Raw genomic sequence first — 26,315 nt, 5'->3', positions numbered from 1 at the left:
GCGTTTCAAACGGGTACCCGTATCCCATAATCACGTTTGATTCGAACGGATCGACAGGTTTGATTCAAACGGGTCGATTAGTTCAAATTTCAAATGTTTTTTTTTTTTTTTTTCAGTAGGGTATGCCTTGTTGTTCTGGCCTGGGAAAAATTCACGTACTTGTTCTTGCCTATTTAAAGGCATCGTTTAAAAGGAGACACACAAATTTGAGTCTTCTTAATTTTGCGCGATCAGCAATAGTCACTAGGCTGGATATTTTCAGCAATTCTGTAGGGGAGTCAAGGCGACCATACTTGTGGTGAACAAATCTTTTCGCTTTCCTCTGAACACTTTCGAGGATGTTGACATTGGGACCGCTTAGATAAGTATATATATGCATCAAACCACTTATATTTGTTTGTTTTTGAAAATTGAAGAGAGCTTGAGCAGTAGTTGTGGGGTTGTTTACGGAGATCCCTCTACTAATAATCGCCGCCCTATCGGTATGCGTTCCGCCCATCACCCAGGGAGTGACATAACACAACGAAAAGACAGCGAATGGGTTTACTGGACCTCCCGGTTGCCCGTCGTTGAGAGCCGGAAGTCCAGGCACGCCGACCCTTGTTGTCGCCCGTCGATCAGAGCTCATAGTTGGAGTCCGTGTCCAGGCCTGCGGGTCGCTTTTCCCACGCCAGCGCTGCGTAGGCTGGCTGTCTCGGGCTATGAATGCCCGAGTCTCGCCGCGGAACCACCCCGGGATCGTCATAGCCAAGGCCATATGGCCAGGGCTCGCCGTTTCCACCGGTCTTGCTCCAGACCTCGCTGGTGAACCGCTCTGGGGTTCGCCATAGACCAGAGCAGGCAGCCCGGCTCCGACATTCCTGACCAGCTCCAGCCTCGCTCAGCTCGCACTGTCTCGCGCCAGCTCGTGACTTCTCCGACGACCGCCTGTCACGTGCCCTGTTACTCGTCGGTCACCCTCGGCTCCCACATAGTTCGGGATGTGGGATGCGACCAAAAGCCTGAAAAATCCAGGAAAATTACATAGGTTTGTCGCTTATTATTTATCGAGCTGGCTAAAGAATGCACTACCTCTGTTAGCTATGTGAATGTTGATAGGGATTTCCTAAAACAACGTTGAAATGCGATTAGAATATTATTCATTTGAAAATAACTTATTATATGTTTGAAGATTATGTGTTCAATAAGTTTACAACAAGTACTAGTCAACAAAACTGGTCTGTAATTGGCTGGGCTATTGCGATCATGAGATTTGTGTATGGGAATTATTTTGCTTGACTTGCATTGTGTAGTTAAACCACCATAATGAAGAGAAGCCGTAAATAATATGTAGATACATTTGGACGTCCACTGTACATACCGCTTCAAATCTCAATTGCGCTAGACTTATATATCATAGTAAAAACACAAATTGAATTTCCACACGTTCACCGCCAAATCAAGGTAGTACATTTACACTTATTGATATTGTCACTCATTGTCAGTCTGTGTACAGTGGGACTGCGGACACTACGCTCGACTGGCTCATTTGTTTGACGCGATCCAAAATACGGAGAGAAAAAAAAATGTTTTAAGCTGGTCCAGAAGAGCTTGAGGTGTCTGCTTTGTTTTAAACTGACATAGTATTGTATGCTCTGATTCTCGTGTCCAATAAAAAAATCGCTGTGGCTTAGCTGGGCTATATGCCAGGATATATGTAGCGTGAGCTTATGCGCACAAAATGAGAGGCGCTATCAAGCGGCTCCGGTGCAGCGTCAGACTTCGCTACTGCGCAACGGAGGCGCACAGCTGGACACGCGGCGGCGCCAGTGCGTCTGACATGGCCATTACGTCCCTCCTCTGGAAGGCGCAGACCGGTGAGGCGGGCGAGGCGGCGGCGGAGCGCGCGGCGGTGGCTTCGCGTGGCTCTCGTAATGAGCCGTGCTCATTATGCGAGCCGTGCTCATTATGCGTCCTCATTATGCGGAGTTCCGCCACGCCGCCGCGCGCTCCGCATAATGAGCACGTCTCGCATAATGAGCACGGCTCATTATAAGAGCCACGCGAAACTGCTCAACATCAGCCAGTGTAGCTCACGCTACAAAAAAGATATCGCGGGGCTATGGTTGATTTACGGAGTTTGTGATTGTAGCTTCTTTGTGTGTAAGAATGGTAGTTAGTTCAGTTACATATAAAGTGCATGTCAGTTAACAAGCACAGCGGAAAAGATACAACAATATGCCTGAAATCTTTTTACGTCTTGCTGCAGCCCGCCATTTGGCGCCAAGCGGTAAACGGCTTTAAGGTTTCTAAACATTTTCGGCTGAAAAGCTGGAAATAAAGCAATTTTTTTCTGAAAAGATATATGAAAGGCTGCAAAGTGTGAAAATCTAATAAAACAGCATAGACGAAACAAAAAAACAAAAACAAATTTGAGTTTTAATTGAACACAAAGCCAACACTTCTTATAACGTACGTGAAGAGACAAAAGAAATGGTAAAATGTTTTGACATTTTATATATTCTAATGAGGTGTTCCAAAGGTTTTTAATAAAATAACAGAAACATTTTGGAAGGTTTTTTATTCACTGATCTCCCGGCGTGAAAAGACTTACGTCCAAATATTTTTTATGTTAAATTTCTCTACATCTTTAAAGCATTTCCATAATGCATGTTTTAATCTTTTCTTCGAATTTTTTCCAAACGTTGTGGGCTTCCACATGTGTATAAGACTTGACATACCAGCGGTACTACTAAAGTGACACCAGTTTGATGGAAGCTTCAGGACGACACCATCGAGCGAGTCACTGTTATTTTACATATTTATCAATTTTTATTTGACGTTCATACCGATTATTGGAACTAAAAAGCAAAACAGATACGGCGAGTAGTTTCTCCATTATGCACTTAGAATAGTGCCGACGTCTTTGATTATAAATTTAAGTACAAAATCATTCAACGAGCAAGTCAAATAATTGCAGCAACTGTTATACAGACAGTAATTCTAATAAGACAACGTTTTTGTTGTCGATGCAATAAAATATCTGAGGAACAATTATACAATACGCATTAAATTGTTGAAGACACTGACTATGTATTTCTCAAAAAATAATGAATGACAATTTTTCGCGTTTTATTTTTATTGTGTACTGTCTCAAAAGAAAATTATCGGCAACGTTGAGGATCATCAATCTGATGCCTTCGATCTCCACAGATATCAGTGTAGGCCTGCGAGCATACAGCTGGAATAGGTCCCCCTCTTCTCTCGGGGATCACCCACAGGCTACATTCTGTAAAAGATTAAAAATTCACAAATATATTTATATACTCGTAAATTGTGTTTAATACATGTAATTAAATAAATTCATGCTGATAATATTGATTACATACTAAAACGACCTAATGAACTATTTACCTCAGCATCAAATAGGGCAAATGGGTCAATAATCCATCAGGTCATATGATCTTAGAGTGGCGTTAAGCAAATAAAAGTGCTTTGCAAGGTCGCACCAATTATGAGAGGAATGAAATATGAACTAGAATAAGTTCACTGCATCAATATTACAGTAATTTTTCTGCATCAAACTTGCATCAATACTACATTCTAACATCGTGTCTTTGACACTACTTTTAGCCAACGAGCAATTACTTTCCAACTCTAAATGAAGGCTTTCTATGAGTTCCACCTTTTCTGGCGTTTTTTAACGGTCGGTTCACTACGGACGGGTAATATATATTACATTTAGCTCAAATTAATAAAACATAACACGTAAAACTCTGCGTCATTGCTTTTATGATGATGTTGAAAGTACAGCATTGGCGACAGTTTAGAGGTTAAATGCATTTAAATAGTTTTTGAAGTAGCATTGAATACACAACAATAAGTTTTTTTGTTGTACATCCTGAAAAGTTATTTTAAAACTGGATGCAGAAACAACGCTGGAACATCTATCCATAATGATGTTTAGAAGAGGGACGCACTAATTTCGGGTGCTTCGTTGTTATCGCGGTAAACGCGACATTGGCGCACCCACCGAGGACACGCTGCTGAGATAAGCACGAGGTGTGTGAAACTACGACGTCACATTTTTATGATTTATGCGTTATAGTGAACGAACCGCCCTGCGCTCTTCCTGCGTCCGGTTTCGAAATCTGGTGATATAAACACAAAAAAATATGTAGAGATATATTTCGATGCGCGCATTTATGTCGAAACTGGAACTGTTTGATTATTTTGGTCAATGAACTTCGAGATTTTCTCTTCGGCGTTCTTATTGCCTAATATCGCCATCTCGTTGGTCGAGGAGCGATAATAAGATGCTCGGGCATCGATACGCCTGCGTTCCTAGAGCTGTCAGCGAGTGTAGAAATGAGGAGCGGTGCCCCAGCTCTGGGGCTACCACACTCCCCCCAGACACTTGAATTTGCCCGAAGCCACGTCACCAACTTCCAGTACCGACAGCCGCTAAGGCACCGCCCGCGAAAACCGAAACGCGTGGTGGTGCGCTTAAGTTGAGTCGATCAGGACTGTACCTTTCAAATTAGACACAGATTGCGTTGATTATTGCTTCTTGAATTTGCTATGCAACAAAATTCGATTACCTTTTTTTTTCTATCTTGAATTTAAATTTAGCAGGTTTAGTGTTAGCATGAACGGTTAAATCACCATGTTAGGTGTCGGCGAAACACAAAATATATCCCGAACACGTTACTATATCGGGTGCAGCGACATTCAGATGTACTTAAACAACGTAACAGAGCTATAGTTTTGGTCTCTAACTTCAGCCATCTAGGTGAAGACCTCACCTCATAACCTACTGTAATGGAACAAGCAACGAAAACCTGCACCGTCATTCGCCCAGCAGCCAACTGGACATCTTCGCATATGGGAAAGATTCTGAGAATCCGCGATCCAACAGAAGATAAATTTCCGAATCACGTGCAGTGCTAATCACACTACTCTATAACGCTCGAGCGTGCGGTTTCTCCGGAAAGAGCTAGACTGGTGGCATTCGCTGAACCTAAGCTAGTCACATGGCGCAACATGGAACGGCCCGCTCGAGGGGTGTCCTACCCACTCTATCAGCCGGGACAACCCCGCTTCGCTCATAGCCAACCGGCAACGGCCAGGCGGCGCCAGCAGAGAGAGAGCACGGTTATAGCGTGTCTCGTTGTAACTTGGCAAAGGGTGAACGATAAGCCCCACATTGCGTGCCGAAGGCTTCGAAATGCGGGACGTATACGAGCGGAACACACACATATTGGAGCATGACGCAGCGAAAAGCCTGATACTTCTCCGGAGTTGAGGCGCCCTCCGGTGATAGGCAGTCACGTTCCGATTGGCCCACCAGGGCCGTAGCTTTCGCTCTACTGGCACTTTACGCGATCACGGCTTCCTGGGATACCCAGTATTTCTTGCTTCAGACACTAGGCTCAGCGGCGACACCAAAGTAATAGCTCACGTTTGAACAATGCAGCCGCCACTCCCAGGGGTACCCAATATTTCTTGTTTCAGTCGCTAGATGGCGCCAAACCAAACAGCATTGCCGGTTGCCTATCTCGACTATTCTTGTTCGGACGTCTTTCGGCACTCGTGGTGTCATTGTCGACGATCAGCGCTTTTGTCCTGTAGGATTCTCTCGATACTATGCGCAATCCTGTTGAATTCGGTCAATTGATATACTTTTGTTTTTTGCATAGCAGCAAGCCTTATACCAGCTTGATAAGCAATAAAAGTAAAGCGCTTTATGATATTTTTTTTTTTTTTTGATGACGACATTGTTGATACGACCTCATGCTTTAGTTTGTTTATTGTTCGAGCAATGATGGTTGTAAAAAGCGTGCGAGCAGCCTTCCGCGTTCGCTGCCAGCTAATAGGGAGCGCAGGACACCCCTCGAGCGGGCCGTTTCATGTTGCGCCACGTGACTAGCTTAGTTTCCGCGAATCCCACGTATCTAGCTCTCCACGGAGAAAGCTGCACGCTCGCGCGTCATAGACAAGTGTGACTACCATTGTACATTTTCAACAACACTAAAAACAGACGTATTTAAAGTCTTTGTAGCGAAATGTTGGCATTAATGTATAATTAAACACTGGAATAAAACTTCCAGTGAGCTGGAATACAATAAAAAAACGCTACAACATTCTACAAAATGTTAGCACTTTTCTGAATGGTATTTTAAAACTTGCAATCCAAACATCAACCGCGACCGTCACCTATGACCAAACTCAGAACCCTTCAAGTGACACAACTTTTTTTTCGGGGTACCATCTCCAATCTATGACCTTAGCAAAACTTCACTTGACGAGCTTTCACGGGAACCTCAAATATTGGCCAGGTTTCTGGAATCACCTTTTTGCTATACAAATCATGAATCCAGACCTGCAATTCAAGCATTTTTTGTCGTAGCTTATCGACCAAGCAAAGACTGCAGTTGAACGGATTCATATCTCAGATAAAACCTACCACGCAACACTAACAACAATAAATGCACCACTAAGAAGGTGTCAAGCTGTGTATGTGTCACTTAAACTAAATACAATGAACAAATAAAAAATGAAACTGTTTTGACCATCATCTGATCTTACAAACAACCAAGGCTTTAGAAGGGATCTCTGAGATGCCCGAAAAAAGTACACGACATCGTACAATTTCGAGTAAAAGCCCAAACGATTCTGAGCGTTCCACCCACCTGTCGCGTGTAGTACTGAGTGGAGTACTTATGCGGTTTCTTCAAAGCGACCTCGCCATTTTATGTAGAAATAAAGAAAATAACTGGTAAACTCTGTTGGCTTTGTAAATACTCAGATTCAATTTTCAATAACTACAATACTAGAGCAAGGTAAAACCGTAATCAACTGTCTACGTGTTACGAGAGATAGTCGAAAATAATTTCCCGCGTCCCAGACAACTGTGATAAGAAGCAAAATGCTTCGGGAAGTCAAGAGAGCGGAAAAGATTTCCAGATGAATAAATGTACTTAACGAGAAGATCTCGGACACCTTCACACTTATATTTATTTTGCGGCACAGTAGAGCATAATCTGTAGAGTTGTCTAATAATAGTACCGACTGAGACGACGCGCCACTGTCTCAAGTTTAGAAAGCTCTGCTTTTATTATGACAATGTCAGCCATCTAGCCAGGAAATTCCAGCGGTTGTTCCGTGTTTTCTCCTCTGTCCGTCGTTGTCCCAGTCGCGCTGTAAGTTATAATGAACTCTTGCCAACTCGCCCAATTGTCCATTCTACTAGGAAATGCCACATGTTATACATGAGTCCGCTCGCGTTTTCTCGTGAAAAGTCAGATGGAGAGCAGTTTGGTTGCCCGAACTAGTGAAGAAACCAGCGGGAGGTCCGGACTAAGAGTCAGCCACGATCGGGGTGACGACTTCCCGTTCAACGTGGCGATGCGCTTTTGACGAGTAGATTTGCAAGTGAGTCTTACACATTGCACATAGAGTTACTTTTTTATATATGGAATGTGTGCGGCTGTCGGGTTTTAATGCATTTTTGTTTTTCGTATAGAAAATTTATTCGTGTGGAGGCTTTACTAGTAGATGCGGACGATATGTAAAACCACGGCCTGACGTGCTTGTCTGGCAGATTTAAACACCTGATGAATGACAGCTTAAAGACTGCCTAGTACAATTAAAAGTGAGGTTATTACAATATTGTTGTAGTTAATACGTGTAACAACTGATTTCCAAGGATTATCGTTTTAGCAACTACGCTCGAGAAGGCGTGGGAAAATTATTCGGCCGTGAGCACGACTTATTGAACAATACGAGTAAATGCAATCGCGCAACCGATTTTAAGGTAGATACTTTATTTTATGTATGGCACGACTTAAAATAATCTGGTGCAGGACTTAAAAACAGCTGAGTGAGGATTGCGATATAATCACACTTGGCTTTTACGCAACCCGTCTGAAGAGATGATCTGCTAGCGCCACCCGAGCAAACTGAAAGAGACACAGCTTTCGCAAACTTCTTCTAGACATGAGGCCTACCTGTCCCTTGACGTCTGCAATCTGCTAACGAGTTTGTCAGTCAGAGGACTTGCGAGCGCAGGGACTAGCAATCGGTGGGTTGGTAGTCACCGGATCGCCGACAACTGTTCACTGCGTCTTACATACGTTTGGGGCTGATCGGGAATAGACTCCAGAATAACAAGATGATGCAACTGTAAGCCTTTCAACTCGCGGAGCCACGAACACTCACAAATGTTTCACAACAAGATGGCTTCGAGCACATTATCGAAAAACATAAAAAACGTTCAAGGAACTACTCGACTCTCACTTTTCATGGCACCATTTAGTAATTTGTCCTTACTCCAAGCATATTTTTTTCCTAGCGCATGATAAAAAAAAACGGTAGTTGCATATCGGTCACGGCCTCCCCCTACACTATACAACTCGTACTGGGGAAGCGTGAACAAACTTGGAGCACTCTTCAAGGTGGCGCCTGCTGCGAGGTGTACCCGGGCAGATCTAACTTTTCCACCGGTGTCGGGCTTTCTGAGAGGGGTCTATTATGAATAAAAATCAGCGAAACCGATTAATTGAGGGCTTGGCCTAGTACCAACGCAAAAATAGTATATAGCTGTAATGTTTGTATTAATAAAGAATCGGAATTATGCGATGTTTTCTATCAGAAAATTGTCATGAACGAGCTTGAAAGCGTGCATCATAAACGAGTTACAGGTTAGGAGCGTTACGGGCGTTAAGATTACATATATATAGTTTATAAATTTAAAGCCAGCAGCTTGGGTCAAACCTGGGTCGGTGCAGTGGCAGTCGGATGTTATAACTACAGATGTAGAAGCGTTTTTTTTTTCTTTTGTGCACAAAACAAACAGTGGGACTGAAAACCTCACATGCCCTAGTTATAGAGCCGCTATAGTATCGTTTAAAAATCATGCCTGCAAGCCCATCTAACAGGCCAACCCATTCGGGCGGGGCCTCATTATGCGCTCTAGAGCTGGAGTACCAGTTCTACAAAACATAGGTCTAACGACTGAGTGCAGACTTAAGGATGTCGTGCCGCCATGCATAATTTCCATAGGCTGCACAATCTATAGGACTATATAAACAAGTCGCATGGCACATTCTTTCCTTCTCTACAAGAAAAAAAAAACGACAAAATAAACGGAAGGTGCAGTGATCTATGCACACACCTCTTGAGTGTATCTTCAAAGACAAACAAAATTACATCCCAACAATGAAAGAATTGTTTCCGGTTGTCGGAAAAACAGGAAATGTACGCACCTAGGAACGTACACGCCAGGGGGTATGGATATGCATTTTCATTTATTAGAATGCAAAAAAGCCGGCAACGTCGGCAGAAAATTAATTATAATAAATAAATAGTAAAATTAAAATAAAATAAATAAATATGAATAAAACACAAATAAAAAATGAAAAAATGAAACAATAAAAACATGGCAATAAAGTACAAATAAATAAACATAACGTAAAAAATAGATAATTAAAGGATGAAAAATATAGCACGAACAACACACGGAGTGTAAGTGCTGGGCAAATTCTGTGCTCCATGGCCTTGGTCAGCACGATCAAGCCTGTATAATGGCACTTTCTCGGTGGCTTACGCTTCATAACAAAATGTATATACGAGTCAACGAATCTTACCTTTCTAAGTGTTCTCTGAAAGGCAAGCTTTCTTTTTTCAGAACGCCAATTTACGAGGAAGTATGTTATTGAATTCGCAGTTTGTTACTTCAAAAATGCTTTGTGTCAGTGGGAGACTGCATGCTACAGGGTGATTCAAGGAGAGGCCAGGCTCTTTAAATCGACCGCAAAATTCGGTTTCTTAACCTATCACGCTACGACTTTGTGCAGCGTTGCCCAGAGATGGTGCATTTCTTTTGTAAAAGTTTCAAAGAGCGAACTTACCTGAGGAAAAAGTAAAGAAAAAAAACAGGCTTAGCTACTTTGAAAACGCAGCGAAGCTGACGGTCTTCAAACAAAAAGGCGCCGTTTCGCACGGGAGATAAGAGATGGCGCAACGAACGCCGCCAACGAACGAGCATACGGTGCCGAGAGCCGGCGTCTTTTTTTTTTTTTTATATAGCGGACGATGTTTTCGACTCAAAAGCGGCGCGCGTTCCGCAGGCCGGCGGCAGTCGTAGAAACAAAAACAGGCGCGGTAGCAACAAGGAACTGCAGTTGCTTGCAGGGGCGGATGCAGGCATTTCCTTAGGGGGGGGGGGGGGGGGGGGGTCTGGTGTTGGTCAGCGTACCATATGTTTAGAACCCCCTCCCCCTCTCCTTTGTTTTACACCCTAAAATTTACACAAGCAGAAATCAAGAGGGGGGTTAGGACATCCGGACCCCCCCTCTGAATCCGCTCCTGGTTTCTTGTCTGCTAGAGACGCCGGCTCTCGGCGTCGTATGCTCATTCGTTGGCGGCAGTTGGCTTCGCGACCGCTTGCGCCATCTCTTGTCTCCCGTGCGAAACGTCGCTGTGTTGTTTGAAGACCGGCGGCTTCGCTGCTTTTACAAAGTAGCTAAGCCTTTTTCTTTCTTTATGTTTTCCTCAGGTAAGTTCGCTCTTTGATACTTTTACAAAAGAAATGCACCATCTGTGGGCAACGCTGCATAAAGTCGTAGCGCGATAGGTTAAGAAACCGAATTTTGCGGTCGATTTAAAGAGCTTCGCCTCTCCTTGAATCACCCTGTAAAGTATAGATCAAAAACATAATAAGACAAATAAGCCGTTGGTTCAGTAATGACAGGCATGTATGCGATTACCTTGCGAAAATAGGGTCCACTAAATCATATTCATTTGCTAGGAAAAAGTCATAATCATAGGGGGAAAATATCAAGCACTACTTACGTCTGGTTTGAGCAAACTGCTGAACAAGCACACGACAAGTGCGGTAGTCGGTGAATTGAAGCGTTTGGTCGTAGAGCTCTGCATTTAAGGAAACAATATTACACCTTTAACTATGGTCAAAAATAATCATCAAGTTTAAATATTCTAGTTGCGAATATGTAATAAGTGTTCCCTAGTTTGAACGTAAGTATATTTTGGAGCTCATCAGTGTAGCCCCAAGCTGAATAAGGGCATGTTCATATAAGGACAATCATGGCGCGTGTCATGTCTATTTTTTTAATTCAGTTTTTATATGATAGCAAGACATTTCCGCACTGCGGAACAGACATTGCTTTCGCAAGATACTTTCTTGTTCTCGTGAGAAAAAATCGCGTTCGAGAGGAGGTGAATGAACTTTCCTGGTATAATACTTTATATCTTTATAATAACCTTGAAATTATAGTATAATTGAAGTAATAATCTTTCATTACAAATACCGGTATCTTGAAGTTGATTTCCGGGTTCAATCAAAGCCAGCAAGGGCTAATAAGACCATATAAGACCATACTCTGCATTAAAAATAAAACGGGTCAAGTTCGGTAGTGTCACGTGTAAAAAAAAAATCAGGGAAAATTTGCAAGAAAATAAACAAAGAAGGATTCATACAGGTCGACATTTACAGCGTCTCACGTTTGACCTGTGTGAAGAGACTTCCCACAGGTCAAAATTCGTAGTCTTAGTATATTCGTAGTATATGAATATTTACAAAAAGAAATACAGAATACTCAATGCAAGCACGGAAAGCAAGATAGTAACTAAAAGATAAAAAAAAAACGCATTGGTTTCGGAGGTAAAGACGTTCATGAAAGGAAATTCGCCCACTCCGTTTTTGAATACTCACCCGTAAAAAAAAAAAAAAAAAATAATAATAATTTTTGTTTACTTGAAGAAGAGAAACTTACGAAAACACACACACACACACACACAAAAAAAAAGGAATTGTAAGATTGCCAAAATAAGAAAGAGAGAAATATATGCCATCACTGCCTCAACATGCCAGAAAATATGCTTCTCACAGATTTATTCAATTGCTTGTTTGAGCTTAGGAAAAACACTGGGTTTATGAAGTTGCTAAAAATATTTGGCACGTAAAAGGAAAGCACACTTTTGCCGTCTTGTGTTCCAACTCACGGAGTTTGTAAACGGGCAGCAGCTATAAATTTACGAGATTGGCTTGACACGACTTTGAACTTAATATTCCTGAACTGCCTCCAAAAAACTGTTTGAAAAAAATAAAATAAATAAAAAGCCGGCAGTCTAAAAGAAGCAAAGACGTTATCATCCAATAAATCTCTATTGTATGTGACACTTATCAGGATATCTTTTAAAATGCGATCAACTCGTGAATGCCAGAAAGTAGACAGTTAAAAAGGAGTAATGGCACACCTAAGTATGGTGTAGTCTGATTCTGCCATAATGTTATTTGTAATTGGCAATTGTACAACACTTCTAATATTGCAGAGTAAACAAAAGATAGTTCTTTGTCGTTGACACATAGAGGACATATGTGACTATTCCATGAGAGGTCGCAATAAAAATAAAGACATAAGGAATTTACGGACCTAGCATATTGAACAGGTTAACTATAAGAATACTATTAATAATAAAACAATAATAATAATAGTAATAATAAAAATAATAATAATAAATTTATTCAGTAGTTCAGGTATAGCCAGTTGAGTGTCGGGTCCGATCAAAGCCATCAGGGACTTGTGGGACCAGACACTTCACTGGAAAATACAAAAAAAAGGAAGTTCGCACGGAATAACATCACGGAATAACATCACATAATTGTAATAATAATAATAATGATAATTTAATGATAAGAATAATAAATTAAACTTAGTTTGAAGTTTATTGATTAAAATCAAAGTAATAATTTTGAAAATTAAGCTTATATCACAGGGATTCAATGCTTTTGTAAGCATTAAATCTCGGCAAAAGAAAACAACCTTCGGATGGCGACATATAAATACTTTCATTATGATCCCAAGTAAATACAATTTTACTCACGACGTCCTGTATCAGTATCGGTGATTCTCATCATAGTGTCTACGACGCTGCGGCTGCCAGGTGGTTTGTGAGTCGTTATCCTGACTTGCTTGTTTTTCCTGCGAAAACACATTATTTACTGTATAGTTAAAAACAATGCAAGAAAAAAACTGAAAAATGCAGTCGTCACTAAACGTCCACTGGAAAGAAACAAGCCGGTAGTAGTATTTTGGATCAAAGAGTCGTACAGCTTAAACTGTTACATAGACGTACACAATTTGGCAGCACTAATATAAATTTTTATAAATCTATTCTTCGTCTTAGCAAGGTCGTCGTGCTCAGCTAGGTATTGGTTTACTGTATTTTTAAATATTCTTCCGTTGCCTTTATAGCCGAACTTTTTTAATCAACTTTGCCGAAACCTACGGCTATGGGAATGCTTTTACAAAACCCTAAGCATGCAACAGATTATTCATTTGAAAAAAAAAAAATTAAAAAAACGACAGAAAAACTTTTAGTGCCCATTGCTGTGAACATTTGAATTTCTCCGTAAAATCTGCCCAAAAATATATATAGCGAAATACAAGAAGCGCAGGCCACACACCTATAACTTCACCTTTTGCGAGCGGGATCTAAATATCTTAGCAGTTGACGAGACACAACTATTAAGCCAGCCGACAATAAAGGAACCGTTGTAATAGTGAATTACAACGAAAACCTAGAAGGCCTTTCCCAATTGTGGGAAACATTATTTTATAAGTTACCCGAAAATGATCCGACCGAAGCCATTACATTTTTTGAACACTGTAACTGATTTTATGGAGATAGGTAGTATATTAACCTCCATTTTCATTTCCTTTAAACCAAAATATGCTAAGGTAGGACGTTTTTATGCGACTTCAAAAATGAACAAAGCGAGAAACCCTGGCCGCCCCAATATATCTGACAGAGCCCTGACAGAACCTATCTCCAGCTCCATAGACCGCCTTACTATCGCAGTTTTACCCACATGTGATTATTTCGTAAAACATTTTAAGCACGTTCACAAATTTCGAGGACTGTATTCCGGATTGGGCCTTTAAAGAGAACATACGTCCCTACGTTTCATCTCTTTACACAAATATACCCCACGACAACAGAAGCGCCTTACGAAATGATACGTACGAGAGCGTCAATAGCCTTGGTTATAACAAAAACCTTGGCCCTGCGGCTCAGTGAAATAGCGATTGGCGCTAAAACGGTTTCTAACTATACCAACATTTTTATAAACAAAGAACAAAAAAAAAAAAGATTCGTCAGAAACATTTAGGTTTGTTAACCCGTCAGAATACGAAAGGGGGGCATGACGCACGCACTAGGCACATCTTTAGTCAGCCGGAAGTGTAGAGCCACCGTGTCGTCGGGGAAGCGTGCCCGTCTCGCACCCCGGAGGCCAGGGTTATTTTCCCACCCAGACGGAAATGTGCGAAATTATTTTTCAAAGCCATTAATTTACTTTGTTTACAGGAACCTAGCTTCCCGAGAAATATTTCGCAGCCAGTGGCAATTTAGTTGCCGTTCCGCTTCTACAGACGACGCCCAGCCAAGAGAATTTAGTTGCAGTTTTGCCCGGCTTCATCGACTTCGCTCAATAAGGCAGTTATTGCTTTCGAATTAAAAAAAATTTCCATTGAGCAGGCCTCTGCGACCCTTATTTTACAGACGATACATTGACGACATATTTCTGATACGGGAACAAACGGATGGCCAGCTTATTTAAGTGTATTCTGCTCACCGAACCACTATATTTACTCATACGTATTCTCTAGCAAGAGTTAACTTTCTTTGGGTCACGTAAACAAAAAACGTAAAAAAATGTATAGGAAATATACAGGTCGTTGAAATATTTGCATTGTAACCGCTACCACTCCCGCGATTGTGAAACAAGTATACCGCACGGACAGGCTCAAAAGTTTGACAAAATATGCTCTCACGAGGGTTACTTCAACGAACAGTGAGAGGAAAATGTCCGCCAACGGTAACTGACGGCGCAATTGAAAGAGCGAGGACACTCGACCGCGATCAACTATTGACGACCACATTACCCAGCCGATGTGATATTCGTCAGAATAACAGACTTCTTAGCATCCTTAAAGAGCCTGCCTAACATTACCGGCATCCTTTAAATACCTTTTGAAATTACCCAACAAACTGAAATTTTTTTTAAAAATATAATCTCTTTTCAATATTTTTCGTACTCAGGCGCCCTAAGAATCTTAAAGATATATATAATTTTTTCATTTATTTGTCTTCAGGGCCCGGTTAGAGCCTTACATAAAAGGGGATAGGGGGATACACTTTTACACAAATCAAGACATAAAAACACAGGTTAATTTAATGAATTCAGGATAAACTCTGTTAGAAATAAAGTAGAAACAAATACTAATAACAAGAAAGACGAGCCCGTAAACTTGAGAGAAACCTTTTGGGTCTACAATGGTGACTATGGAAGATGGTAGGCTGTTCCAGTCGCAGATTGCTTAAGAGATGAAAGACTGACTAAATGCGTTTGTAGAACCGAATATACGTTTAATCTTGCTGCAGTTGTAAAGGCGGGACGATGTTCTGTCAAGAGGTGATAACAAAGAGCGGGGCAGTGATAGTAAACTTTAGGGAGAAGACACCGGCGAGAGAGCTTCCTGCGGAGCTGCACAGAAGACAGGGTCAGTTGACTTTTTAAGGCGGATACACTGGCTAAAAATCGTGTTTGTCAGGAGAAAACAAGCTGCCCGGCTTTGTACTGTCTTCAGATGATTGATGAGGTAGGCTCGATGGGAATGCTGCCAGATGGAAGCTGCATATTCTAATTTAGGTTTGACGAACACGTTTCAGTGCGTGGACGAGTGGAATATCACTGCGAAGGTTACGTCGAATGAATCCTGGAGCTCTTGATGATTCAGCTCGACTGACTTCAATGTGGTTATTGCATGAGAGGTCTGATGTTATTTTTACACCAAGATATTTATATGTTAAAACGGTCTCAATGAGGTCAGGGCCGATGGCATATTAATATGGTAGGACAGATGTTTTTTCTAGTGAAATAGATTAGTTTACATTTGGATCTGCTTAACGACATCAATGACTGTTTGCGCCATTGTTTAATTTAGAAGGTGAGGACCAGGAATTGGGACGCCCTAGGCGGGGAATACAGGAAGTCTACCTATCATGATGCCTCGTGAGTGGGAACGTCATCCGCACACAGTCCTTTGAAGGCACGGGATACAACTTTACCTTCAAAATTCGGGGTAATGTGACTGCACTACCATCAGTAGTATGTTACTAGAATGTGAGTAATGCCAAATGCAGTACGGGGACCGAATACAAACTCCAATCCACTTAAGGTTCAATAATCACAAAGATCAGGTAGAGATGTTTGTTTTTCGGCTCAGAAGAGACCGTTTCTATTTCGTTAAATCAACATATTCTAAGGAGAAATTAACAAAGATGCCGGTATATTAACGCTGCTTCTAATCATTGACACTTAAATATAAGAAATGCACTCATCTGCTGTTGAGAAACGCTGGAATTGCTCTTTGAATTCCAACTGCATAATTGCACTTCTCAACTGGAACTGCGCTCTGCATATATGCAGTTGAAGTTCAAAGAAGGCGGCCCGCGTTTCTGTGGGCGTCCCCAGTAGAATCACACAAAAACAAACAAGTGCACTCCGCAGTGACTAAATATTTGTTAAATGTATTAAAATAGAAAATAAAACGTATATTAAACTATTGTATTCAAATCGGTGTTCCTTAGTAACAGATTGAAACAAAATATATATATAGTGTAAGAAGATGAAGGACTGACCTAGGCCGAAACGTCGATCATAATGTCCTAAAACTAAAGTAACAGCTTCGAAACACGTTTACTCTTATATATATATATATATATAACTTAGAAGGAAAGAAAACCTTTCGTGAAGACAGCAACAGCGGACGATTTATTCTTCGACGTTTCGACCAGAGTTCGGCCTTCTTCAGGACGCTTCCTGACGAAGGTGATATATATATATATATATATTACCTTTGTGCGATATGATAATGAAACAAATAATGGTCATGTACCGTGGCTGCTCTCAAGTGGTTGATGAAGTCTTTCTTTTAAAGAGTATGTTAAGATTAGTTTACTCTTGTAATACAGTAATGCATCGTTAATCTGGAACCCGTTATGTGAACCCGCCGCTATAGACAACATTTTTGGGGCAAGAACTGAGTAAATAAATGCATTTTTATCTCGTTACTAGGAACACCTTACTCTATGAACGCCCTTTGGGGGTAATACGTGTCCATTCTAGCGAAACATCACTGTAGTGAATATTTAGGCCGGTTTTCCAAATTAAGGACGACACTTAATACACGCCTGCAGAGAACCAAGGACGAAAACGTTCGCAAACATGCAGTTGGTAATGCACATTAAGCCCTTACGTTTGACTTTGAAGAGTCGGCTTGTAGAAGAGAATGGCGTTTCTTACACCAAATGCATTGTTCATTACAACCAGCGACACACACTTAGCCGCCTCTGGTACCGCATGGTCGTCTCGGTAGGAACGATATTGCAAGTAGTACCGCTTTGGTAACGCAAGCTCCTGGAAAGGTAAAACGGACTACGTTAGGAGACCCGCGGGAGTAACTCCCATACACTCGACCAAGACGTTCAGCTAGCGCTCGTGTCTAATCAGTGAGGAAACAAGCAGTGCGTCAGGGTTCGGCTTTCAGTCGGTGCTTTGTTTTCCGATTCATGACTGCGAAACCCAAAGCGGTTCAGTGACAACCATATAACACAGTCTGAGTTTAAAGCACTATTAACTTGATAAAACTGTAACTCGAGACCGCGTTTCGTTCAGGCCAGAACCCTACGCAGACTAAAGAAGGAAAGTTAAAGGAAATAGACAGGGGAGCTGGTTTAGGATAGACATGCTAAGCCTCGTTCGGAGTTTCGGGTCTGTCCGTCCCCTTTTTGACCCCTCGCTCCAGGGTTACCATGCCTAAAAAAAGGGGCTCCGTAGAGGATCTGTAGGTCAGTAACTTCTTCATCAGGCATATTGGAACATAATTTTCAGGAGTATGAAATCCCACATAAAAAAAAAGAACTGCAAATAAAGAAGAAAAAACGATTTTTATGTAGATATTTGTGTTTCAATGTTAATCATGTGTTTGCATGATAATATCACGTGGTAACCATTATATACAATCATTTGATCTTGAAATCATTCTATAGACCGACACGCGGAGCGGCTCCGCTTACCAACATGGCCGGAAGGCTGCGCATGTGCAGAAGCCATGTGGGCAGAAGCGGCCCGGCTCTCCGTGTTTTTGCCATTGCGTTCTGTGGCGTACGCTCGTTGTTGACTTTGTGGAGACGCTTCTAGCTTTATTTCTGCATCGTATTTTCTGCCAACGTACTCCGTACGTTATGCCCGACTGTTTCAGCTCGCTACCCGAGCCTGAACGGCAGCGGTATCGAGACAAACTGTGCGTGAACCGCGTTGCCTTGGACGGTCAGTACGCCGTGAACAAGACCTGCTGGAGTTCCGACCTGAAGTTGCTGCCACCGACGTCGACGACTCACGTCGTTGTCTATTTAGGTTTTTCACCAAGCCAGTTCACGGCCGACACGGTGCAGGCGTGCAAGTCTTTCAAGTCCTACGATTACTTCGAGCCGGTTTCCGCACTGCCGGCGGGATCAGCAGACTGTGGGTCTGCTGAAGTGTATTTATTAATTGATTAAATACACATATCAACCTTTTTTCTACCATCATGACCACAGGGCACGACAAGGGGTAACGTTTTGACAGTTTGGCCGCCGGTATCCTTTCGCTTGGTAGCACGGGCGTAGCGAGCCCCCGACGAGCCCTTGGCCGGTGCTTCGTGCGCGAACACCGTGGGGACAAAATTTTGGGTGGTCTCAATCAGACGAAGGTTTCCCTGCACATGAGCAAGCCTCAAGACGGAGATTGGAATGGAAGCCACACCTGCATCAAGAGAGTGCTGCCGCACAAACGGTCATCCGCTCGAGGCGACCATTATTTTTGATCCACGGATATTATCCACCTGCTGTGCCTTTAAAAGTCCTCCGGGAACTTGCGGAAACTCACTCCGCTACTTGTTTTGTACCTTCCAGTACGATTAACAGCTACACAGCATTGCGGCATGCTGAAATATAATGACGCCCATGCGAAACGTGTGCCCTTCTGCCCACACCATCCGGCTCCGTCGCGATCGCAGCGCCGCCGCAGCTCCGTGACGTCAAGCCCTCATGACTGTCTATAGCTGTGTGCAAGAAAAATAATCCTTCAAAGTAGCGCGCTATGACAAAATATCTCATTAGATATGAGCCTTCAAATTTTGCACAAAATCATTAAAGGTCCCATGTATTAGAGCTATTTTTTATAAACCACAAGTAAAAGAATTAACGTATAATAATATTTACGCCCGCTTATTTATGCTCATATATTGTTTGTAAAGAATGGTGGTTTTCTAATATCAAGTACCCAGTTATTTACTACCGAACATGACAACACCGGAGGAGCGTGTACATGCGAGTTCCCACTTTTTTTTATGATCAACGACGTTTTCTGTCCAAAAATATTTTTCTAGGGAAACTATTTATAGGTTTATTTATTAAATAAATTAGGCAATGACATATAAACATATCTTGACACATATTCCTACCTAGTTATTTAAGTATCGGCCACAGTCTGATCCAATGGTGTAGCAAGGACTATTTTCGAGAGGGTGGGTGGGGTTAAAGTGCATGTTTGTATTATAGGAGGCGGCTAAACTTTAAGGAAGACATAAGCCCCCTCTCCCCTACCGCACCCCCTGGTTACGCTGCTGGTCTGACCTTATCTGAATCCACCAGAAGACAAAGGCACAGGCGCGTTAGCATAGTTAAAAAAAGTGCGTTACCAGAACTCTAGCAGAAAACGCATTTCTAAAAGTCACGTGCTCAATACCGTGCCTTTTTCTGCACTTCTGTTTGCAAAACATAATCCCCGCAGTTATTTTTTCCGCAAGCTGCCGCGACAAATATATAAACCCATTAGAAACACAACTACTTAACGAAAATTGTAAGGACCTTCACAAAAAAAAAAAAAAAAAAAAGATGAACATTTTGTATTTTTGTTTAACAGGCGAATAACCCCGAAAATGCACACCAGGGCTCCAATAGTATGCCTTGCTTCTCTGAGATCAGCTTTCTATCATGCTGAGCAAGCGTCCGGGCTAGTGGAGAGGCTAGTTAATACGACTATCTTATAGCGCGCCCGCTGAAACATCTTGTGCCCACTACCACGATGGCGAAAAAATTACAATGTAGAAAGCAAAATAATCTAGTGACTCAAGAATACACAAACCGAGACGATAAAATTCTCCAGTAAAAACAGGCTCTTACGTTTCCGTTCTTTTTTTTTTCTTCTTCTGCGGCAAGGTTGGTTCGGGGTTTAGGTGATCGCAAAGTTTATTTAAGTTCGTCCACCATTTCATATACTCCACACAAAATATAATTTTCCCGCACGGGCTCATATCAATGTTGGGTTCCAAGTAACAATTGCTAGTGTCTGTTGAATTGCCGCACGTTTCTGTCTTTTTTTTTCGTATGTGGTGTGTGTATATATATATACGTGCGTGTATATGTTATTGTTTTACTCTATAATTTGGGTGGCGGGCTGGCAAGCGCCATTAGCGTACGGGTTTTCACCTTGCTGAACAGCCTTGCGCGCCAACTACGATAATAGTTGGACATGTGGGACTCCCTTGAGTACGCGCCCCTGCCCGACACCCCGCCACCAACAGTGGTGAGTCCTGACGTACCTTCCCATCTTGTACAAGAACTCATAGAACCTTTGCACCTTGTCCTGCATGAGCCGCAGCCAGTGTTAGTTTCGGTTGCCGGCCAACAGATAGTGGCCGTTGTTCAGGACGTTGTTGACCCACCAGATATACTAATCCAGGCCCTTAATTGCCCCAACATTCCTTTAGACGTCCCAGTCTCGCCACCATCCTCTGCAGCCCCTTCCTTGTCCTCCTCCCCCTTCTCCTCCTCGGAGACGGAGGAGGAGGACACTTGGGTCTTGGCGGCCGACCGTATCCTACGTTGGCTCCATGACCAGCACTCCGATGAGCCCTCAGACGGGGACGACGAGTCGCCCGAGGAAGACTCCCGCCTTCCCATCTTTCCTAGCCCCACGTGGCAACCTGTTCGAGCTAATGCTCCCCCCCCCCCCCACCCCCCCCCCCCACCCCCCCCCCCACCCCCCCATAGTCGACTGGGACCTTACTTCTAAAACATTTGGGTTCTTCCCTCCAGCCGACTATGGTAATCTGAGGATACGTTGCGCAGCAACCTCAGTGGTGAACAACCGCCCCCCCCCCCCCCTTTCAGATCAGTTGCCGGTGCTCCGTGCTGCAGTCGCTTCCATGACCGCTTCCGGCATTTTGAGAAGAACTTGTCGCGGTCCATATCTTAGCACGATACCGTTGGCCCCCAAGTCCGCCACTGAGTCACGTTTCATTCTGGATGCTAGCCATCTAACACCGCATCTCACTGCCCCACCCTTCCGCCTCGACCCACTACCTAAAGTCCTCCAGGTCCCCCTTCCCCCTAATGCATACTTTACTAAGGTGGACCTGGCGGAGGCCTTTTATCATGTTTCCCTCCACCCTTCTGCACAGAAGCTCACTACCTTTCGCCTTGACGGCGCCTATTTTTTTTTTTTTTTTGCACGGTTGCCGTTTGGCCTCCGTCCAGCCCCGTTTTTAATGCAGTCCTTAGCGACCGCACTCGCACGTACTCTTCGTTCACGCGGGATCTGGGCGTGGGCGTATATAGATAACTTCCTACTCGCACACCCAGATCCCTCGTTCCTCCAAGCACAAACAAATCTTTTTGTGCACCAGCTCACCACTTGCGGTTTTTGGATTAACCCCAAAGACACTGCCCTCATACCTTCCCAGTCCATTAAGTTTTTGGGTTTCCGCCTAGACACCGTTGCCTCCACCATAGGGCATACTCCCCAACGTATCCAGTCCCTCGCGGACACCTTGCCTCTTTTGCAGTCCCCATGCTCCCAGACCCAGTACCGCCGCCTCGCCGGCCTCTGGGCATTTTATTTTTCATTATACCGCTCAGGCTACAGTGCCCTTCGGCCTCTCTTTGACTCCGCCCTCACATCTAGACCGCCCCCCCTCCAGTGGCTCCATGTGTTCAAGGAACTTTGGCATTCGTTGCCACACACCCTACCGCTCGTCCCCCAACCCCCTGTGAACGTGCTTTACGCCGATGCGTCCAACTACGGACTTGGTGTCGTCACGCCCACGTCTGCGCTCGCCATCCTGACCTCCCCTGACCGCCACATCTACCTGAGAGAAGCTGTGGCCTGGACTCTTGCTGCTCTCCTTGCGCCCACTGCTTCCTTGATCTTCACGGACAACAAAGCCCTCCGTTGTGCAAATGGACACCTGCGTGCCCTGCCCTGGATCCTCACTGTAGCAATGACCTGTCTGTCAATAAAGAAGGACCTCAGGGCCAAGTGGCTGCTGACTGCACAGAACCCCGCCGACATGCCCTCACGCCTTCCGCACTACTTTTCCGCCCATTCCCTCCCGGGATTGGCTGGGGGCATGTCGGAGGGGGGAGAGGGGGCGATTGCTATATAAGCAAAGGCACCCCTCTCTCTGTCAGTTGCTTGGGTCTGGGAGCGACACGGGAGTGTGCCCCTCCGAAGCAACCAACTGACAGAGAGAGGGGTGCGTTTGCTTATAAAGCGATCGCCCCCTCTCCCCCCTCCGACATTCCCCCAGCCAATCCCGAGAGGGAATGGGCGGAAAAGTAGTGCGGAAGGCGTGAGGGCATGTCGGCGGGGTTCTGTGCAGTCGGCAGCCACTTGGCCCAGAGGTCCTTCTTTATTGACAGACAGGTCATTGCTACAGTGAGGGTCCAGGGCAGGGCACGCAGGTGTCCATTTGTGATGGCACAACGGAGGGCTTTGTTGTCCGTGAAGATCAAGGAAGCAGTGGGCGCAAGGAGAGCAGCAAGAGTCCAGGCCACAGCTTCTCTCCGGTAGATGTGGCGGTCAGGGGAGGTCAGGATGGCGAGCGCAGACGTGGGCGTGACGACACCAAGTCCGTAGTTGGACGCATCGGCGTAAAGCACGTTCACAGGGGGTTGGGGGACGAGCGGTAGGGTGTGTGGCAACGAATGCCAAAGTTCCTTGAACACAAGGAGCCACTGGAGGGGGGGAGGTTTAGATGTGAGGGCGGACTCAAAGAGAGGCCGAAGGGCACTGTAGCCTGAGCGGTATAATGAAAAATAAAATGCCCAGAGGCCGGCGAGGCGGCGGTACTGGGTCTGGGAGCATGGGGACTGCAAAAGAGGCAAGGTGTCCGCGAGGGACTGGATACGTTGGGGAGTATGCCCTATGGTGGAGGCAACGGTGTCTAGGCGTAAACCCAAAAACTTAATGGACTGGGATGGTATGAGGGCAGTGTTTTTGGGGTTAATCCGAAAACCGCAAGTTGTGAGCTGGTGCACAAAAAGATTTGTTTGTGCTTGGAGGAACGAGGGATCTGGGTGTGCGAGTAGGAAGTTATCTATATACGCCCACGCCCAGATCCCGCGTGAACGAAGAATACGTGCGAGTGCGGTCGCTAAGGGCTGCATTAAAAACGGGGCTGGACGGAGGCCAAACGGCAACCGTGTAAAAGAAAAATAGGCGCCGTCAAGGCGAAAGGTAGTGAGCTTCTGTGCAGAAGGGTGGAGGGAAACATGATAAAAGGCCTCCGCCAGGTCCACCTTAGTAAAGTATGCATTAGGGGGAAGGGGGACCTGGAGGAGGACTTTAGGTAGTGGGTCGAGGCGGAAGGGTGGGGCAGTGAGATGCGGTGTTAGATGGCTAGCATCCAGAATGAAACGTGACTCAGTGGCGGACTTGGGGGCCAACTGTATCGGGCTAAGATATGGGCCGCGACAAGTTCTTCTCAAAATGCCGGAAGCGGTCATGGAAGCGACTGCAGCACGGAGCACCGGCAACTGATCTGAAGGGGAGGGGGGCGGTTGTTCACCACTGAGGTTGCTGCGCAACGTATCCTCAGATTACCATAGTCGGCTGGAGGGAAGAACCCAAATGTTTTAGAAGTAAGGTCCCAGTCGACTATGGGGGGGGGGGGGGGGGGGGGGGGGGAGCATTAGCTCGAACAGGTTGCCACGTGGTGCTAGGAAAGATGGGAAGGCGGGAGTCTTCCTCGGCCGACTCGTCGTCCCCGTCTGAGGGCTCATCGGAGTGCTGGTCATGGAGCCAACGTAGGATACGGTCGGCCGCCAAGACCCAAGTGTCCTCCTCCTCCGTCTCCGAGGAGGAGAGGGGGGAGGAGGACAAGGAAGGGGCCGCAGAGGATGGTGGCGAGACTGGGACGTCTAAAGGAATGTTGGCGCAATTAAGGGCCTGGAGGAGTATATCTGGTGGGTCAACAACGTCCTGAACAACGGCCACTATCTGTTGGCCGGCAACCGAAACTAACACTGGCTGCGGCTCATGCAGGACAAGGTGCAAAGGTTCTATGAGTTCTTGTACAAGATGGGAAGGTACGTCAGGACTCACCACTGTTGGTGGCGGGGTGTCGGGAAGGGGCGCGTACTCAAGGGAGTCCCACAGTGGGAGGCGCTGGAGATGAGAGTCTGGTAGGGTGGTAGCAGTCCGTCGTAGAGGGGGGAAGAGTTCACTCGACGGTGTCGGGAACGTCTCGAGGGCGGGGTGCTGCCTGTCGTCCACGGCCGCCACGGTTGGCGGCTCCTCGGCCACGGTTGGTCGGTCTGGAGGGCCGGTCGGATGAAGGAGGGGGGGGGGGGGGCTGTGGTGCGGGGAGCGGGGCTCCCAGAAGGTAGGAGGCCGTCGGGTCGGCGTATCCTTGGAGTGCGGCCTGCCACCCCGTAAGGGCGACGTGGTAGAGAAGTCTGACACGGTCAAACACTTTAAGCTTCGCTGAAGCACGGAGGGGGGGGGGGGGGGGGGGGGGTCAGAGTCCCAGACCTGGAAAAAGAGCTCCAAGGTCTGGAGCTCGACGACGTCGCTGGTTCCAAAGAACCGCGACTGGCGACTGGCACGGTCGACGTACAGGATAATATTGTTTGCCAATAAATATTAATATTAATAATATTGTATTATTATCATTAAATACCAGCATACATACACTCTCGTAACAAATAGACAAATATTGAACAACTTGCTCATACTAAAAGTGACATGCAGAATTAATCGATACCGGTCTATCGACTCACTGCAAGGACTTCAGGTAGGTGAAATATTTAGTTTACATTTTGTAAGCCTTATAGACGGGTTAAGGAGGCTTACAATGAAGTGGGAAATGCTACCGGAAAAAGAACGTTAGCGCTTACCCTTTGAGCATCGTAGGTGGTCTGATAGACCTTTGAGTGCGCCTCAGGAAGGAGAATGATGGCTCCAATCATAACGCAGCAAACAGTCGAAAGTTGACGTGCCATGTCTAAGCGACTTGAAGCGTACCGCTGGTAGGGTGTTGCGCGCCGTATCATATTTATGGGGAACAAAATTTTGACGTCACCAGGATAAAGACTTATAGTCGATGACATGTTAAGAGTTCAGAGGAAGCTCCATAAAGAGGTGGGAGCAGCTCCCCTTGAACCCTTAACCGGTCACCTACAATAGATCATTGTGCTCTTGAACAACGAATGTGGCTTACAATCAGGTAGCTTCTTTCGCCATAGAACGGCTTTTCATATCTCTTACACCAGATTTCATATTTGTGGCTTTTTTTTTTTACATGTAAGAAAAAAGTAGTTCGTTGTGCTGGGGAAATTGATTTCATTTTATAATTAAATTACAATTACTTGTGCCTGAAACGGCTAAATGTGATTAAAATCATTACAAATTACCACAAAGTAAAAGTAAGTAATTACAATTGAAAATTACTTTAAAAAGAAATAACATTACTTTAAATTACCTTTTTTATTTTTTTTTTTCATTTTTCAATAAAGAACAAAGGTTGTTGGGCAGTCATTCTGTTGGTGAAGAAAAGGGCCTAAATAGAGGTGTGTTCCTATGGTCCGGAATGATGTCGTAGAATAGAAAGCCAAGAAAGGGCACCCATAGCTGGAACAGGAAAAACGATGAGCGTTGCATCATGTCGACGGCCTGCCCTCTCTACTCAAAATGATATCAGCAAGCAGTATGCCTGAAGATTAATTGTGCTATTATTACAATTTACACTACCAATGTTATCCAAGTTGCACACAATGCCTATGGCATGGAGGCAAGTGAACGAAGAGAATACCCGAGAGATTAATCAAGGCGGCCAGCCTCGGTTGCCTATAGCCTAAAGGCAAGAAGGATGGACAGATAAATTAAGATTGTAGCTTAGTAGTGCTAATCTAAGCGATACGGC

The 26,315-nt window shown here is 44.5% G+C and overlaps 1 protein-coding gene across 1 annotated transcript; it reads right to left on the bottom strand.

The window, feature by feature from the left end:
- Positions 1-3,143: 3,143 nt before the first annotated feature.
- LOC120843289 lies at positions 3,144-25,395 on the bottom strand. The gene is made up of 5 exons (XM_040214607.1): positions 25,291-25,395; positions 17,325-17,485; positions 12,886-12,983; positions 10,834-10,911; positions 3,144-3,268 (listed from the first exon to the last, which is right to left on the bottom strand). The coding sequence occupies exons 1-5, from the start codon at positions 25,393-25,395 to the stop codon at positions 3,144-3,146; spliced, it is 567 nt and encodes a 188-aa protein (XP_040070541.1).
- Between the last annotated feature and the right edge of the window lie 920 nt (positions 25,396-26,315).

Source organism: Ixodes scapularis, unplaced genomic scaffold, assembly GCF_016920785.2.
Source record: "Ixodes scapularis isolate PalLabHiFi unplaced genomic scaffold, ASM1692078v2 PGA_scaffold5__190_contigs__length_132052651, whole genome shotgun sequence".
Taxonomy (NCBI): domain Eukaryota; kingdom Metazoa; phylum Arthropoda; class Arachnida; order Ixodida; family Ixodidae; genus Ixodes; species Ixodes scapularis.
Note: the sequence above shows the minus strand (reverse complement) of the source record. Positions and strands in the feature narration are given on the sequence as shown.

Bases quoted from the DNA above. Each gene is read 5' to 3' on its own strand.
- LOC120843289 (XM_040214607.1), bottom strand. From the start codon at position 25,395: ATGGCACGTCAACTTTCGACTGTTTGCTGCGTTATGATTGGAGCCATC. The intron at 10,912-12,885 runs GTGAGTAAAATT...CCTTAAATGCAG, and splicing joins CGATACTGATACAGGACGTC to AGCTCTACGACCAAACGCTT. The intron at 3,269-10,833 runs GTAAGTAGTGCT...AATCTTTTACAG, and splicing joins GCAGTTTGCTCAAACCAGAC to AATGTAGCCTGTGGGTGATC.